Source organism: Hemicordylus capensis, chromosome 5, assembly GCF_027244095.1.
Source record: "Hemicordylus capensis ecotype Gifberg chromosome 5, rHemCap1.1.pri, whole genome shotgun sequence".
NCBI classification, from domain to species: Eukaryota; Metazoa; Chordata; class Lepidosauria; order Squamata; family Cordylidae; genus Hemicordylus; species Hemicordylus capensis.
This window is the reverse complement of record NC_069661.1, coordinates 91458838-91476756: the sequence shown is the minus strand read 5'-3', so window position 1 is coordinate 91476756 and position 17919 is coordinate 91458838. Positions and strand designations below refer to the sequence as shown.

The 17919-nt window shown below is 43.0% G+C and overlaps 1 protein-coding gene across 8 annotated transcripts in view; it reads right to left on the bottom strand.

The window, feature by feature from the left end:
- The window catches only part of MTUS1 (microtubule associated scaffold protein 1), a 148303-nt gene that overhangs the window by 25173 nt on the left and 105211 nt on the right, over positions 1-17919 (bottom strand). For all 8 annotated transcript variants that reach the window (XM_053257715.1, XM_053257714.1, XM_053257712.1 and 5 more), the window contains one exon: positions 13145-13362. In XM_053257715.1, coding sequence (XP_053113690.1) covers positions 13145-13362 — 218 coding nt within the window. The remainder of the gene's footprint in view (positions 1-13144; positions 13363-17919) is intronic.

Here is a 17919-nt window from a genome sequence, read left to right as displayed (position 1 = left end):
CACCCCAATACATATCCCATTGTAAGGGAGCATTGGCCTGCTGGTTACCGTGGCAGTGGGGACCAGTTGCCTCAACTCCTCTCCAGGAGGTCTCCCAGACTAGGGCTTTACTGCAGGAGGAAGTGGTGTAAGATAGGATGAGAGCATATAAAGCACATAAGCTTGTATAAGAGACTTGTGTTTTGGGTAGTATACAAATGTGATAGATAGATAGATAGATAGATAGATAGATAGATAGATAGATAGATAATAGGAATAAATAGGAGGTGCTCACATTGCTGCCTTTTACTACTTATCGTATTTTCCTTTTTCAGTTCACTTGGCAGGATTCCCCTTATCTTTCCCGTCCATATCTGGCAAATAAGGCTTCTTGACTCCCTCTCCTTTCTCCATCCTCCACTGCCTCTCCACCCTTCTCCTATCAAGCCCCCCAAGCAGCCAGGTTTTTCTCACTGTCCCCCAACATCGCCTGGCTCCCTCTTGCCCTTCACCAGCTGGCAAACCAACCGAGGCACCAAACCCACCTCTCTGCCACAGCTGGCCGTCACCTTGTCCTCCCAGTTTTTGCTCTCTTGCTACTAGAGGCGTCACTTTCATTTCCTCCTCTACTATTGCCCCCCATCCTGCCATGGTTACACTGCTAGCTCTATTTTGGGGTGGACAAAAAGCACCCCTCTATGCAATTGCAACTCTGGGCGCTCAGTCTCCACTTTGCATCATGGGATCATCAATTATTTTGGGATCATTGTCTTTTCACCTGCCCATATTTGGCAAACACTCAGCTGGTTGCTTGGCACGAGCAAAGCATGGGGCAAGACGCTCCAAGATCACTATGAGACTGCAAGGGGCCATCCCCAGCGTCTCCCTCATTATCTCAAAAGAGGGCCACCTGCCAGCAAGTAGACCTAATTCAAAAAGGTACACCTCAAGGGACAATAATACTCCCTTTCTCAAGAGAGATAGCAATGCACTCTCTACAGCAACTCAGATAAAAGCAAGCATTTCCCAACCCACCATCAATAGCTTAATTGACTGTCAACATCCAGAGCGGAGGCAGCCTATTAAAATCATATCTCTTTGCACCTGGAAAGTTATCTCCATCTCAAGGTAAGCCTTAAGGTGAGCTATTCCCATTTCCACAAGTTACTCTTGTCTTTTGTTTAGCAAGTCACACCCAAGACTGAACAGTTCATGCAAGTATGAACTTCATTGTTCTACCTGAGTTTCTGCCTCTGCAGGGAGGGAGCATGACTTATGTACTGCCTCCAGGAATAATTTGGAGTGTAAGTACTCCTGGCCAAGCCACATGGCCACAGAACTGGAATCTATATGGATCTTTACCCTGCTGGGTCTCAAGGGTGCAAATGGTAGCCTTTTGCCCCTCACCCTTTCCTCTACTTTCCTGCCTTTTTCCTGCGAGGAAACCTGACAGTGCACCGACCTGTAGGTGCACCCAACGTACCACTGGATCAAGACCTCTTTGAGTCTCCTTGCCCTCTTTCTCTCCCCTATATTCCTATCTTAAAGTACTTTTTGTGGCAAGCCTGAACCCGCAATTTGGATCCTAAGCTAAAGTTATCATAAGTGAGATTCTTGTTGAGACTATCACTTAAGATTTTGTTGCCTTGCCTAACATTTGCCTTCATGTACCCCCTTTACCCTTAAATAAATATGTTGTATTGCATTTCGGCATCCTCTTCATTTCCTAAATGCAAACGTTGCTCAAACCAATTCTGTAACACAACTGCTCCCGCCAGCCAAGCTGATTCCCCACACTAAGCCAAAGCATAGTTGGAGTGAAGTTTTCATCCAAGCACTCCAGAGCAGTTCTGCTAACACTGCAGAGTCCCTCCCACCATAGAGGCCAGCTCTCTTCCTCCTACTCCCTCCGCTCCCGCGTGCTGACAGTTTGAGCCAGAGCACAGAAAAATACTCTTAAGTATCTTCTTCTAAATTAGAATATACTATTCTAGCCAAAGGAACAATAGCTCACATTCTGCAGTGTAACACAGCCAGCTCTTCCTTCACTTTTACCTAAATCTGGAATTTGCTGTAGTACAAGCACATCACATAATTAAGCTACCTCATTATTAAAGTGTTGTAATAAGAAAAGTATGTTTAGATAGTTAAGAAGTAACCCATATTCTGCATTACAGGAAAAGATGAAGTCAACAGATGGGTTCTTATAACTACCTAGGGCATAACATACAAGTTATCAATAAAAGTGAAGCAATCAACTGATTTCACCAATGTAAGCAGGGCTATTATTATTAGGGAGGGCAGTTATTAAATACAACACACTTAATACCTCTCTTTGTTGCATTTTAATCTTGAATATATTGTAAATATATTCCTTGTAAATCTGCCCCACTGAATAGGGGTGTGCACGGAACCGCCAAACTGCGGTCCAGCACTGGGGTGGGGGGTGGCTTTAAGAGCGGGGAGAGGGTTTATACTTACCCCTCCCGCCACTTTCCCGCTCTGGCACTGTAATTTCAGAAGTAATTGGGGCGGCAGGATACCTCCCTGCCGCCCCTTCCCTGCTGTCGCTATTAAAAACTCCCAGGAGTCCTTTGCGCGCACGCATGTCACAAAGATGTGAAGCGCGCGCACAATGTGTGCGCGTGCAAACGACTCCTGGGAATTTTTAATAGCGACAGTGGGGAAGGGGCAGCAGGGAGGTATCCTGCCGCCCCAATTACTTCTGAAATTATGGCGCCAGAGCGGGAAAGCGGCGGGAGGGTTAAGTAAACCCTCCCCCCGCTCTTAAAGGCACCCCCTCATCTGAACCAGACCACCCAGGTCCGGACCGGACCAGTCTGGAGACCTTTACAATGGCCTCCAGACCTGTCTGGGCCCATCCCTACCACTGACCTATCTTCAGCTCCCCACCAGGACCTCTGCACTACTCCCACCCAAAACCTGAAATGGAGCTGTTGAACGTAAGCCAAGTGATGGATTTACCTTTGTGATGGATTAAGCCAAGTGATGGATTAGTAACGCTGTCGAATTCCAACCACTTTGCGCATTTTTTAAAGACATAAAATTGCAGAAACTGAAGCACATTAAGCATTCAAAGCCTTCTGAGAGGTATAATAAATTAATACTTATCAGGAATACCGTGCTACATGAGTATTCACAGGGTACTTAGATGTAATTGTGACAAATCATTTCATACATTCAGCAGCACACTACTATAGATCATATACAGAACCTGTTAATTGCATTCTCTGCTACAATAGTGCTTGAAGCATTGTATAATGTTACAAAAGATAAATATCAAAATTTACAAGTCAGCAATTCTATTCAAATCCAAACTCAATCAACAATCTTAAAACCTAAATGGCTAGTAGAATACTGTACTACAAAATCTCCAGAATGAGAAAAATACCACTCGGTAACCACCAAAGTAAGTTTCTATTTTTTCCCATTGCAAACATTCCTTCCAAATGCTCCCTTAGTATAGTCTACTGACCTAGAGCTCACCAAACAGAGCAGCAAAAATCACACTGTGATGGTTGTGTGTGTTTGCTAACAAGAACCTCATTTTCCCATTAACTGCTTTTTGTCTACCAATTCTAAGTCAAGTGACTACTATCTAAGATGGTTTGGTTATGTGTTAACTATTTCATATATTGCTCACAATATTAGTTTTGTTCTTGTTAATTTTTGCTATTTCAGCAAACAAAAATGTAGGACAATACTGATGCAGCATACTCAGGCCCTTCCCAAAGCATTTTTGCTTCAAAAGTATCTTATGGCATTCGCACCTATCACCCGCAGAAATTTCTTGGAGTGGAATGGTCTACACATTCCGAAAGCCTTTGTATTACACAGCACTGCTAATATACAAAGTCCTTTACAGACTGTCACATCCTGACAAACAAGGCAATTTTGATTTCATAGACGGGAAATTGAGGCCAAGAGATAGCAGTGTGCTCAAAGCTATCCCCTGAACCACATGGATCTATGAGTAAAGTGTAATTTGATTCCAATTGTCAGGGAGAAAGACATAAGGAAACAACCAGGCTTGAAGGACCCCAAGTAATGAGCAACAACTGGCATACATTCCAGACATAAGAAACAGAGGATTGGAAATGACAGTGGGTACACAGGGAAAAAGCAAGCACACATCTAGAGATGCACATAACTCAGTGACAATGAGGTGACTGAAAAATTCTCCTGGAATTTTACACACAATGGGGAAAAACATCTGTTGATTATACATTGGAATATGTGTGTAAGTGTGATCCAGTGGTCGATATGTTGAAACATTCATGAAACTGTAATTATAGCTGAACAGAAGGAAGAAAGCAGGGGGTTTAAAATAGGGGAGGATGAAGCAGGTAAACGTGAGGTGGCGAAGCTAAGGAGAAGGGGCTAAAGGAAGAAAATATGGAAGACTTGAGTCATAGAAAAAATGATGGCTCTGTCAATTTTTCTCATCTCTATTTTGGCTGAAATAAATTAAAGATTCAGCTCTAACTTCTTTAAAACTTTTATATTATGTTCTGCTCTGAGGATGTTTATTAACTTCATTGTATTGCACTAAACATCCTGTCTGGTTCAACATACCCAATAATTAAGGAAGATTAACATTTAAAATAGATGACGTATATTGTATACTTCAGTCTACTACAGAGTACAGATCTTCGAACTCAAAACAAGACTTACTTCTGCATACTAGTTCTATGCCTTCGCATTGCAATACTTCTCTTTCTGAAACATGGCAGAGTCCATTTGGATTTTCACACTATTTCCTGTAACACTACTTCTGTTCCAGTACTACATTAATTTGGTTCTAGTTTTGTCAGTGTAGGGAGATGTAGCAGTTCAAAATGCAGCAGTCAGGCTGGTCTCTGGGGTAACCTGGAGGGACCACATTATTTTTGATTGATTAAGTGCCATCAAGTCAGTGTCAACTCTTAGCAACCACATAGATAAATTCTTTCCAAGATGATCTGTCTTCAACTTGGCCTTTTAGGACTCTCAGTTTAGCATTCATTGCTGTTGTAAATACCACCACAACCAATATTTATATACCGCTTTTCAACAAAAAAGTTTCCAAAGCGGTCTACATACAGAAATAATAAATAAATAAGATGGATCCCTGTCCCCAAAGGGCTCACAATCTAAAAAGAAATATAAGTTAGACACCAGCAACAGTCCCTGGAAGTACTGTGTTGGGGGTGGATAGGGCCAGTTACTCTTCCCCTGCTAAATAAAGAGAATCACTACATCAAAAAGGTGCCTCTTTGCCCCGTTAGCAGTGGTCAATCAAGTCCATCCACTTTGCTGTTGGTCACCTTCTCTTTCTTTCAACTTTCCCCAGCATTATGGACTTCTCAAGGGAGCTGGGTCTTTGTATAATGTGTCCAAAGTATGATAGTTTGAGCCTAGTCATTTGTGCCACAAGTGAAAATTCTGGGTTGATTTGTTCTATGATCCATTTGTTTGTTTATTTATTTATTTATTTTATTTATTTTTGCATTTTTATACCGCCTTTCGTTAAAATATAGCCCCAAGGCGGTTTACAAGAGTTAAAAACATACAATGTTTTCCTGGCTGTCCATGGTATTGTCAAAAGTCTTCTCCAGCACCAAAGTTCAAAAGTGTCAATACTTTTTCTGTCCTGCTTAAGAACACAAGAACCTAAGAACAGCCCTGCTGGATCAGGCCCAAGGCCCATCTAGGCCAGCATCCTGTTTCACACAGTGGCCCACCAGATGCTGCTGGAAGCCTAAAGGCAGATCAATCTATGCCTTTGAACTTTATATCCTTTAACCGTGTGAGGGTTAAAGGGGTTAGAATCGCCCTTCTGCATGCACTACAAAATCTTTATAGTATGTGTCAAGGGGCAATTCTGATTGCACGTGAATGCATCAGCATGTCCTTTGGTGACGTTGGGGTGGGCACCTTCTTGAAGGTGAAGGCATGCCCTCTTTCCTGCTGTTACTCCCCTGCAACTGGTACTCAGAGGCATCCTGCCTTTGAGGCCTGAGGAGGCCTATAACCCTCTGACTAGTAGCTGTTGACAGACCTCTCCATGAAGTTATCCAAACCCCTCTTAAAGCCTTCCAAGTTGCTGAAGTTGCTGGCTGTCAAATCTTGTGGCAGAGAATTCCACAAGTTGATTATGCATTGTGTGAAAAAGTACTTCCATTTTCTGGTCCTAGATTTCACGGCAATCAATTTCATGGGATGACCCCTTGTTCTAGTGTTATGTGAGAGGGAGAAGAATTTCTCTCTATTCACTTTCTCCATACCATGCATGATTTTATAGACTTCTATCAAGTCTTCCCACAGTTTTCTTTTTTCTAAACTAAATAGCCCCTGGTGTTGTAGCCTTGCCTCATAAGAAAGGTGCTCTAGGCCCCTGATCATCTTGGTTGCCCTCTTCTGCACCTTTTCCATTTCTACAATGTCCTTTTTTAGATGTGGTGACTAGAATTGTACGCAGTACTCCAGGTGTGGCCGCACCATAGTTTTGTATAAGGGCATTATAATGTTAGCTGTTTTATTTTCAATCCCTTTCCTAATTATCCCTAGCATGGAATTGGCCTTTTTCACAGCTGCCACACATTGACTCGACACTTTCAACAAGTTGTCCACCACAACCCCAAGATCCCTCTCATGGTCAGTCACCAACAGCTCAGCTACCATCAGCATATAATTGAAGTTGGGGTTTTTTGTCCCAATGTGCATCACTTTACACTTGCCAACACTGAACCGCATTTGCCATTTTGTCGCCCACTCCCCCAGTCTGGAGATATCTTTTTAGAGCTCCTCACAATCCGTTTTGGATCTCACTACCCGAAAGAGTTTGGTATCATCTGCAAATTGGGCCACCTCGCTGCTTACCCCTACTTCTAGATCATTTATGAATAAATTAAAAAGCACCGGTCCCAGGACAGATCCCTGGGGGATCCCACTGCTTACTTCCCTCCATTGTGAAAACTCTCCATTTATACCTACCCTCTGTTTCCTGTCCTTCAGCCAGTTAGCAATCCACACATGTACTTGTCCCCTTATCCCATGACTGCTAAGTTTCCTCAAGAGTCTTTGATGAGCAACTTTGTTGAAAGCTTTTTGGAAGTCCGGGTACACTATGTCAACTGGATCACCTTTATCCACTCACTTGTTGACACTCTCAAAGAACTCCAAAAGGCTGGTGAGGCAAGAGTTACTTTTGTGGAAGCCATGCTGGTTCTCTCCCTGCAGGGCCTGTTCTTCTATGTGCTTTACAATTTTATCCTTGAGAATGCTTTCCATCAATTTGCCTGGACACGCGTTAAGCTAACCAGCCTGTAATTTCCCAGATCGCCCCTGGATCCTTTTTTGAAAAAATCGGTGTTACATTTGCTGCTTTCCAGTCCTCCGGTACAGAGCCTGATTGCAAGAATAAGTTATATATTTTAGCAAGGAGGTTGGCAATTTCACATTTGAGTTCTTTGAGGACTCTTGGATGGATGCCATCCGGTCCTAGTGATTTGTTAGTTTTCAGTATTCCCAGACAGTTTAGAACATCATCTCTTGTCACATCTATCTCTGTTTTTTAGCCTCCATCCCTGAAAAGCCTGGTTCAGGAACAGGTATATGCTCAGTATCCTCTGCCGTGAAGACGGACACATATAACTCATTTAGCTTCTGTGCAACCTCCATATCCAGGGTAACAGTGTCCCACAGGTTCTCACTGTTCCACCATGTTTCTGTTATGCCCAATATATCTATTTCTGTGTTAGCAACCAAGCACTCCAGCTCATCCATATTGGCTCAGAGGCTTCTGGCATGGGCATATAGGCACCTATACAATGAATCTCTCACCTGAAGTATGCTATCTTTCTTCTGACTCTTTGACCAGCTGGGACAGCCTTCTTTCTGCTCTTTATGTGGTTCTGCTCTGTCCCCTTCTGTTTTATCTGAATCCTACACACTCTTGCACTTTAAAGGATGGCATTTGCTGAACCGGATACTGTCCAGCTCCTGTCAGCTATTCCCCAGGCGTCATTTTAAAAGCTGCTCTGCAACCTTTTTGATTTTAAGTGCCAGCAGTCTAGTTCCATCTTGGTTCAAGTACAGCCCATCCCTTTTGTACAGGCCTTGCTTGCCCAAAAATGTATCCCAGTGCCTAACAAATCTAAACCCCTCCTCCTGGCACCAATGTTTCATCCACATTGAAACCCCTCAGCTCTGCCTGTTTCACTGTACCTGCATGTGGAGTAGCACTTCTGAGAATGCTACCTTGGGGGTCCTGGACTTCAATACACTACCTATCAGCTTAAATTTGGCTTCCAAGACCTCCCAACTGCATTTCCCCACATCATTGGTGCCGACGAGCACCATGACAACTGTCTCCTCCCCAGCACTGCCTAAGAGCCTATCTAGACACTGCGTGATGTCTGCAACCTTCGCACCAGGCAGGCAAGTCACTGTGCAGTCAGCACACGGGTCACAAACCCATCTCTTTATACCTCTAATGATCGAATCACCCACTACAAGGAGGGCCCCCACTCCCCGGACGAGTATCCCCTGTGCGAGAGGATATGGGCTTATCTTTCACAGAAGGGATCCCTTCTAAAAGGAGCATTTCCCTCTTCCTCAGACCAATTTCCTCCTTTCCAGAGACCTTCAGTCTCCCTGACAGCAGAGGAGCTATCAGCCTTGGAGTGGGATGCCTCTACCACATCCCTGCAGCTAATGTCCTTGCTTCTTCAAAGTCCAGTTTCCGCATCCATAGAATGTCATGGGAAAATCCATCATCCGAACAATTCTAATCTTTCTAAGTATAGACACGTTATGGCATCTAAATATCCTTTCCAAGGCCTTCATTGCAACCCTACCAAGCGCTAGTCTGCGGCATATTTTTTGACTGCATCCTTGACTTTTGATCATTGATCCTAAAAGGCAGAAGCTATCTACCACTTCAATGTCTTCATTATCAATTCAGAGGCTGGTTGCTGTACCGGTTGTCATTACTTTAGCCTTCCTTACGTTTAGTCATAGTCCAATTTTTTCACTGTGCTCCTTGACTTTCACTACTAGAGCTTGCAGATTATGCACATTCTCAGCTATCAGAGTGGTGTCATCAGCATAGCGCAGATTATTGATGTTTCTTCCTCCAACTTTAAAACCATGCTCATCTTCTTCCAATCCAGCTTCCCTCAGTATATATTCAGCATATAGGCTGAATAAATAAGGAGAAAGTATACAGCCTTGTCTTACTCCTTTGCTGATCTGGAGCCAGTCTGTTTCACCATGTTCCATCTGGATTGTGGCTTCCTGTCCTGTGTATAGGTTTCTCATGAGAACAATGAGATGTTCTGCAATGCCCATTTTCTTAAGGATATCCCACAACTTGATATGGTTGACGCAATTGAAGACTTTTCTGTTGTATATAAAGCATATATTGACTTCTTTCCAGCGTGCATCAGCAATATTGTCTCTTGTTCCTCAGCCTTTTCTGAAACCAGCTTGAAAATGCAGCACTTCTCTTTCCATGTAGGGCTCTAATCAGCATTGTATGATCTGGAGAATTATTTTCCTAGCATGTGAAATTAAGGATATTGTGCGATGGTTTGCGTAATCTGTTACGTCTCCTTTCTTTGGTATGGGTTTGTAGACTGACCTCTTGCAATCTGTCAGCCACTGTGGTGTTCTCCAAATTTGCTGGCATAGTTTGGTTAGAGCCTTGACTGATTCTTCTTCTGTTGCCTGCCATATTTCTATAGCTATTCCATCAATTTCTGCAGCCTTCTGACTTGGTAATGACCGGAGTGCTGATCTAACTTCATCTTCCCATACTAGATGTTTTTGCAAATAGGGAATATCTTCTAGAGTGTCTTGAATGTTGACATCCCTGCTGTACTGATTTTCAGTATACTCCTTCCTTCTCATTATCACATTATACCTGTACTTAAACAATTGCTATGGCTGCAAATATGTTTCCAGGTAAAATACAAAGTGTTGGTTATTACTTTTAAAGCCCTGAACAACTTAGGTCCGAGTCACCTTAGAGCACAGGTTCCCAACCTGTGGACCTCTAGATGTTGCTGAACTACAACTCCCATCATTCCCAGCTATAATTTATTGTGGCTAGGGATGATGCAAGTTGCAGTTCAGCAACCTGGAGGATCACTCATTGAGAACCACCTGCCTTAGAGACTGCCGCCTTCTGCATGATTCCCACCGCACATTAAGGTCATTTTGAGAGGTCCACCTCCATCTGTCAATGGTACATCTAGTGGCAACTCAGGATCAGGCCTTTTTTTTTTTTGCAGCTGTTCCTAGGTTGTGGAATGTACTCCCCTCACTGAAATCCATGGCTTAGCTACATTACTGGACTTCAAGAGTACCCTTAAAACTGACTGTTTTTGTCTGGTATTATAGCATTTTTAAACTGTTAATTGTTTTCAACTGTTTTATATTGTTTTGGGTTTGACTGTTTCATTTTTAATTTGTTTTACTGTTGTGAACCACCCAGGGTGACACAAATCAATAAAAACATTCAAAATATTTCCAACATGGTGCCTCATTTCCTTTCAGCACATTTAAGATTGATCAGCACTTGATGTCAGATAACATGGACATTGAACAGATTTGGCACTAGGTACCTCAATTGTTAAAAACTGAAGTTTATGTTTAAAAAACCAAGGACATTCCAGTTTCAACTACACACACAGCATGCGATTTCATTATAGTGCACAGTTATGTGTTTGATACTACACAGTGAAGAATAATGAAGTGTGGTGTTTTGTTTTCAAACACATGTGTAACACAGTATAAACCAGGCTTGCTTGTTTCACATTTTGAAATAGTGTACTCTATGCTGTGATGAGTATAATGGCACATACAGTAAAATGGATGAAAATTTACTCCCTCCTACTGAGTTTATGGGGCTATTCAGACATTAGTTCACCACTGCATCTCTCTCACATCTCTGCACGCTCACATATGTACACACACACACACACACACACACGCACACAACTCTTCTCTAGACCTCTCCTGCCTCCACAAAGAGCATAAAATGAATACCTGAACTACAAGATCTTGCCATTATTTGAATATTCCCTAATGCTAAGTAACTGATCTCTTCTCTACTTGTTTAAATATCCAGGACTAGGATTTCAGTTAATGATAGGATTTCCCAATAAGGGCATTCATGTCTGCCTATGTGAAGTAACATATTTTTACAGTCCCCAAATGCACATATGTATTCTTGCTGCACTGAAGAGCTAAGCTTATAAACACAGCTGTCTCTAGCTTCTGTGGGCCCCACCACAGAATAGCCACCATGGTGAATATTGTTCTGGCCCCACAGGAACCACCATAAGAGTCCTAATTGCTGTACTGCCGCTTGAAGCCTGCTTAAGCTTTTGTGGGGTCCAGGTCAAGAATAGTTTGCACCCCCCAAATGGAATCAATACTGTTATGGCCCCATCAGAACCAGAAGTCTGATGCTGTGCTGCATTGTGGGGGCACAGGCAACTGCCTCACCTTTTATTTATTTATTCGACTTTTATACCGCAATTCCGAAAAGGCTCAGGGCGGTTTACAATTAAAAACAGAAACCATTAAAACCAACAACAATTAAAACAGAGATATAAATATTAACACCAATTAAAAAACATCTTAACAGACAATTAAACTATCAGAACAATTAAAACCCTGAAAACCAGGTTAGCACTAAAACAATTAGAACTAATTAAAAACCCTGGAAGGCCAGGCCAAACAGACGGGTTTTTAGGGCTCTCTTGAAGGTCAGTAAGTAATTAAGATTACAAATTTCTGTTGGGAGTGCATTCCACAGCCCGGGAGCAGCCACAGAGAAGGCCCACCTCTGAGTCGCCACCAAACGAACCGGTGGTAACTGGAGACGGAACTCCTTAGATGACCTTAACGTGCAGTGGGGATCATGTAAAAGAAGGCGCTCTCTAAGATATCTCGGACCCAAGCCTTTCAGGGCTTTAAAGGTAATAACCAGCACTTTGTATTTTGCCCAGAAACATATAGGCAGCCAGTATAATTGTTTCAAGACAGGTGTAACATGGTCTCTCCAGGTTGCCCCAGAGACCAATCTGGCTGCTGCATTCGAACTAACTGAAGTTTCCGGACTATGTACAAAGGCAGCCCCACGTAGAGCGCATTGCAGTAGTCAAGTCGGGAGGTTACCAGCTGATGCACCACTGTTTTGAGGTAATCCTCTTCGAGGAATGGGTGTAGCTGTTGAATCAGCCGAAGCTGATAGAAAGCACTCCTGGCCATGGCCTCCACCTGAGATACCAGGGTGAGGCCTGGGTCCAGGAGTACTCCCAAGCTGCGCACCTGCTCCTTCTGTGGGAGTGTAACCCCATCCAGCACATGAAGATCTAACTCACCCCTCAGATTCTGAGCCCCCACAATGAGCACCTCTGTCTTGCTTGGATTCAGCTTCAATTTGTTATCCCTCATCTAGCCCATTACTGCCTGTAGGCAGGCATTTAGAGAATGAGTGCCATTTCCTGAAGATGAAAAGGAGAAGTAGGTTTGGGTGTCATCAGCATACTGATAACACCCTGCACCCAACCTCCTGATGACCTCACCCAGCGGTTTCATGTAGATATTAAAAAGCACTGGTGACAGAATGGAGCCCTGAGGGACTCCATACAACAGCTCCTGTTTTGAGGAGCAACTGTCACCAAGCTCCACCATCTGGAATCTACCCGAGAGATAGGAACGGAACCACTGCTATGCAGTGCCCCCTATCCCCAACTCCCCCAGGCGATCCAGAAGGATACCATGGGCAATGGTATTGAACGCCACCGAGAGATCCAGAAGAACCAGCAGAGTCACACTCCCTCTGTCGATTCCCTGGTAAAGGTCATCTATCAGGCTGAGCAAGGCTGTCTCAACCCCATAGCTAGCTCTAAAGCCAGTTTCAAATGGGTCTAGATAATCAGTTTCCTCCAAGACTGCCTCGAGCTGGTCAGCCACCATCCTCTCAATCACCTAGTCCCCCTTCAGACAGTTCTGCTTTTAAACACCTGCTTTTCCTGTATTTGGGTATTTTCAATACTCAAAGGTTTAGATGAAGTGTTAGAAAAGAGTGTAAAAAGCAAGGAAGTACTGCAAATTAACACACATTCAAAAATCTGAATAACTTTACCTCAGACTGCAAGTGTTGGATCACAAGAGCTAATGCTTCAAATGTCCGATTACCACTTGCCAAGCATTTCTTCAGTTGTTGGATAATTCCACTTTGGTTTTCACATTTTCTTTTGTACTGTGTCAACTCGTGTGTTTTTGTTTCTGGTGAATGCACTTCGGTAGAAGCCCGGGTTTGTATGCATGAGTTCTTAGGATTCTTCTGCTTACCCTTGTCAACTGCAAAAAGCAAAAAATGGCATTTTATAATACTGTATAAGCTTCAAAATCGAGAGTAAAGAATGCTATCCTCATAAAAACTGTGCTTCTGAATATGCTGCAACATTTCAAACAAATTACCTCTTGCAAATCAAAACCATGATAATTTTATTTGTGCCTACATTTCAGCCAAGTTTCCCACAGCTACAACCATTCATGTTTCTGTAGTAAGTTAACTGAAGCTTATGCATTCATTTGATCTAACGACATTCAATTTTGGCCAATAATTCCTATTTTAGTAACCTCACCATCAGTATTGAATTATCTTTCCTGTGTACAGTAACCCTTTTCAGTGTTGCAATCTCAAATACAAGAGATTGCAGAATCTATACGTCATTATTAAAGCCGTTTAAGAGGCATAATTAGTATATTTGCACATTAAGTATTTCAATACACATTTTAATGTTTTCAGTCACCTTGACAATTACACCCTCACATTTTACGCTCCAACAGAAACTGGGTTCAGTCATCTTCCCGTTCCTCAAGTTCCTTAGATTTTCAGTGAAATACAGAACTTGAAGGTGCCTCCCAAACCCATTAAATATTTCCTTATTATATCATCTGATCAGTATGAGGGCAAGATGGAGGCAGTAAGGGTCCTTTCCTACAATTCCAGGATTGGAAAGCTCTTGAGATTTTCAGTATTCATTTCGATATTTAATTTGATTTAAGGATGCCCCAGCTGAAAGTACCGCCTCACAAAATCTGGGGGCTGAGAGGCGGCTGCCACTGCACCATGGATCCAGGTAGGAGCATATCCATCTGCTAGCACCTGCTCTGGCTCTCTCCCTCACTTGTCCTGCTCTACTTTCACCGGAAAAACCAGCCTGCTCTTCCTCCCACTGAGAGAGTGAGTAGGTGTTTCAGTTCATGCAAGGTGGCTGGTCGCGTGTGGTGGGCATTGGGCAGGAAAGCTTCCTTGAATCTTTCCATAGAAGAGTTGCCAAAGTTCTGGCAAGTTTTCAGAAGTTCCTATTTAAGTTCCTTCTTGGAAAGCTCAGCCAGAGGATGGGTGATACGCTTCCAAACAAGTTGTTCTAGTAAAAACTAATCAGCCTACTTTCCTTTCACTATCTCTACAACTGGACTAAATTTGGTTCAAATCAAAGTTCACAAGTTAGATCTCGTGCACCTCAAATATTCATGCAGCCACCATCTTGGATCAGGGTGGATGACATCATCAAACTACATCATTTGGATATCTCTATGCGCCCATACAGCTGAAGAAAATGTGGTTCAAATCACAAGTTATCGTACTTGTGCCTCAAAAGTTTGCATGTCTGCCATCTTGAATTGGGTTGGATAACATTGTCACAATCTACACCACTGAGGTGTCCCTATGTGCCCCTACAGCTGTAGCAAATATGGTTCAAATCGTTTAAGCGGTTCACAAGTTAGCCCACTTGCACCTCAAGTGTATGCGTCCACTATCTTGGATTAGGGTGGATGGCATCATCACAAACTATGCCATTGAGGTGTCCCTACGTATGTGTTACCCACTGCAACTGTATGCAATTTGGTTTAAATCCGTTAGACAGTACACAATTACCCCCCTTGCATCTCAGATTTTCACACGGCTGCCATCTTGAACTGGAGTGGATGACATCATCACACACCATGCCATTTGGGCATCCCTATGTGTCCCAACAGCTGTAGCAAATTTGGTTCAAATTGGTTAAGAGTTTCACAAGTTAGCCCACTTGCGCCTCCAAAGTTTATGCATCCATCTTGAATCCGGGTGGATAATATCATCATAAACTACGCTATTAAGGTGTCCCTGTGTGTCCCTACAATTGTATCCGATTTGGTTCATATTGGTCCAGGTGTTGCGAAGTTGATAATGGGGGACACGGACACACACACACAGAATGCCAGGTGATCTCATAAGCCTACTGAAAAGTAAGCTAAAAAGGGGTGAACACAAAAAGAAAACCCCTGCAGGCTTCTCTCCTTCGGCAGGGTCGTTCCACGTTCTAACTCCCCCCACCCCCACCATGCTTTGTTTCTTGGTCTAAGCCACAGCCCACAGGTCTCCCATGAGATTTTGAATCTGGAGTTGCTCTCCTTACTCCAACGCTAGTCTAATGATGGCTGGCCCCACTATCCTTCCCTTGCAGCTCCATTTTTTTAGTAGCTTCACTGCTTTAGCCAGCACTGGGTTCCCAGCCTGGCAAGGAATGCATCTCCCTGCCTTTCCAAGGGCAGAGGCATCCCTGGCCATGCTGTGCACTGACTGAAGTTTACTTGCAAATGGGGGCCAACATGACCTGTTTGCCAACATGACCACGCCCCCTGTATCTGATGACGCAAGGGGCATGGCTGGGGCAGAGGGGGCTGGTGGCGGCAGGCTGAACAGCAGGGCTGGCGGCACCCCAACTCCACCACTGCTTTTAGAGTTGGAAGTCCAACTCTTGTTCAGTGCAGGAAACTGCTATAGTGTCTGGGAGCATCCAGCCATTTCAGAACCTGCACTGCATGAGGCAGACTCTCCCACTGCTGAACAATTCTTACAGTCAGGAAATACAATACAACTTTGTTAGCCCCATAAAAAATTGTTCTCTGGGCGGCTCATAACACAGCATTAAAGCATCAAGTAAAAAAAGCCACAACACATGAAATCACAACACACACACCAAAGAATACAAAATACAATACAAAACAATTTAAAAACCTTTAAATCAAATTGAAAAATCAAAATTTAAAAGGTCCAAGTGAATAAAAATGTCTTTACCTGGCATCTAAAAGAACAAAGTGATGAAGCCAAGCGAACCTCAGTGGGAAGGCTATTCCATAAACAGGGTGCAACCACCAAAAAGGCTCTCCCTGGAAATGCTTTTTAATGTACAGCCTAATCTTCTTCCTTGCAATACTCCCCTCAAGAGCAACAGAGAACGTTCATCACTCTTTTTATGTAACAGCCCTTCAAATATGACTGGTATCATATTCCCCTCCCCACAAGTCTTCTCCTCTCCAGACTAAACACACCCAGCAACTTGAACCATTCCTCAAGGGCCTGATTTCTAGACCCTTCACCATCTTGGTTGTGCTGCTCTGAACCCTTTGCAATTTATCAGTGTCTTTCTTAAAATGCAGGGTCCAGAATAGAAAACATTCTAAGCAGGGTCTGACCAGCACAGAATAAAGTGGAACTACTACTTCTCATAATATCAGAACTACGCCTTTGTTATTACAGTCTAAGATTGCATTAGCTTTTTTTTTTTTTTAAGCAACCACACCATATTGATGACTTATGTTCAACTTAATGTCTATCAAGACATCTATGTCTCTTTCACATGTATTGCTGCCAAGCTAGGTCTTCCCCCATTCCATACTTATGCATTTGATTTTTCTTGCCCAAATGCAACACTTCACATTTGTCTCTGATGAACTTCATCTTTTTTATTTTGCACCAATATTCCAGCCTGTGCAGATCAGATTGAATCTCAATTCTGTCTTAAGGCATTTGCTATCCCCACCAGCTTTGTTTAGTCAGCAAATATGATAAGCATTCTGTTTCATTCCCTCCCCCAAGTGATTTTTGCAAATATTGAACAGCAAAGGGCCCAGGCCAGGCCAGAGCTCTGTGTCACCCCACATGATGATCTGCAGTCATTAACAAGTACTCATTGGGTATGGCTGTTCAAACAGTTGTGAATCCAGCCAACAGTGTCATCATCTAGCCTTCATGTTACCAACTTGCCAACAAAGATATAACGCAAGACTGTCAAATGTTTTGCTGAGTTCAAGACACATTATGACCACAACATTTCCATGAACTGCTAAACATCTTAACTATCAAAAAAGGATACGAGGTTAGTCTGGCTTGACTTGTTCTTGACAAATCCATACTGGCTCCTACTCATCACCACATTCTTTCCCAAGCGCTCTTAAACAGACTGCTTAATTACCTGTTCTAGAATCTTGTCAAGTATCCACATCAAGCTGACAGATCTACAGCTTCCCAGCTCCTCCCATTTGAAGATAGGCACATTTGCTCATTTCCAGTCTTCTGACACCTCACCCATTTTCCAGGAGTTCTCAAGTATTACAGATAGCAGTTCTGAGATCCCTATTTGTCTATAATTCAATTATCTGAACTAGGTACATGAGAAAACAGTTGGATAGTTACATTTAGCATCTAAAAATACTCATTGGCTCTTCCAGTTTTGTATTCTGTAGTCAGACCTGTATTCTGCACCATATATTATGGTTTGATATATGGAATGCCATCACTTGGAATTCCACTTGCCTAACTGGGCTATTCCCCTGCAATCTCCGGCTTCATCCTGAAAAGTCTGAGGCAACCCTGAGAATTAGACAAATGAGGGGGAAATCTTCCCTTTGAGCTCTCAGAGTAAGAGTGAACTCGTGTCTTATCTCGACTTTGACTTATCTCGCTTTGCATGTAATGTGTTTGTCTCATATATCAGTTTCACCTTTTAATTTGCATTACTGAAATTAATGGACTTTTGCACGATATTCTAATTTTCCGAGTTTCACCTGTATATTAACAGAAGC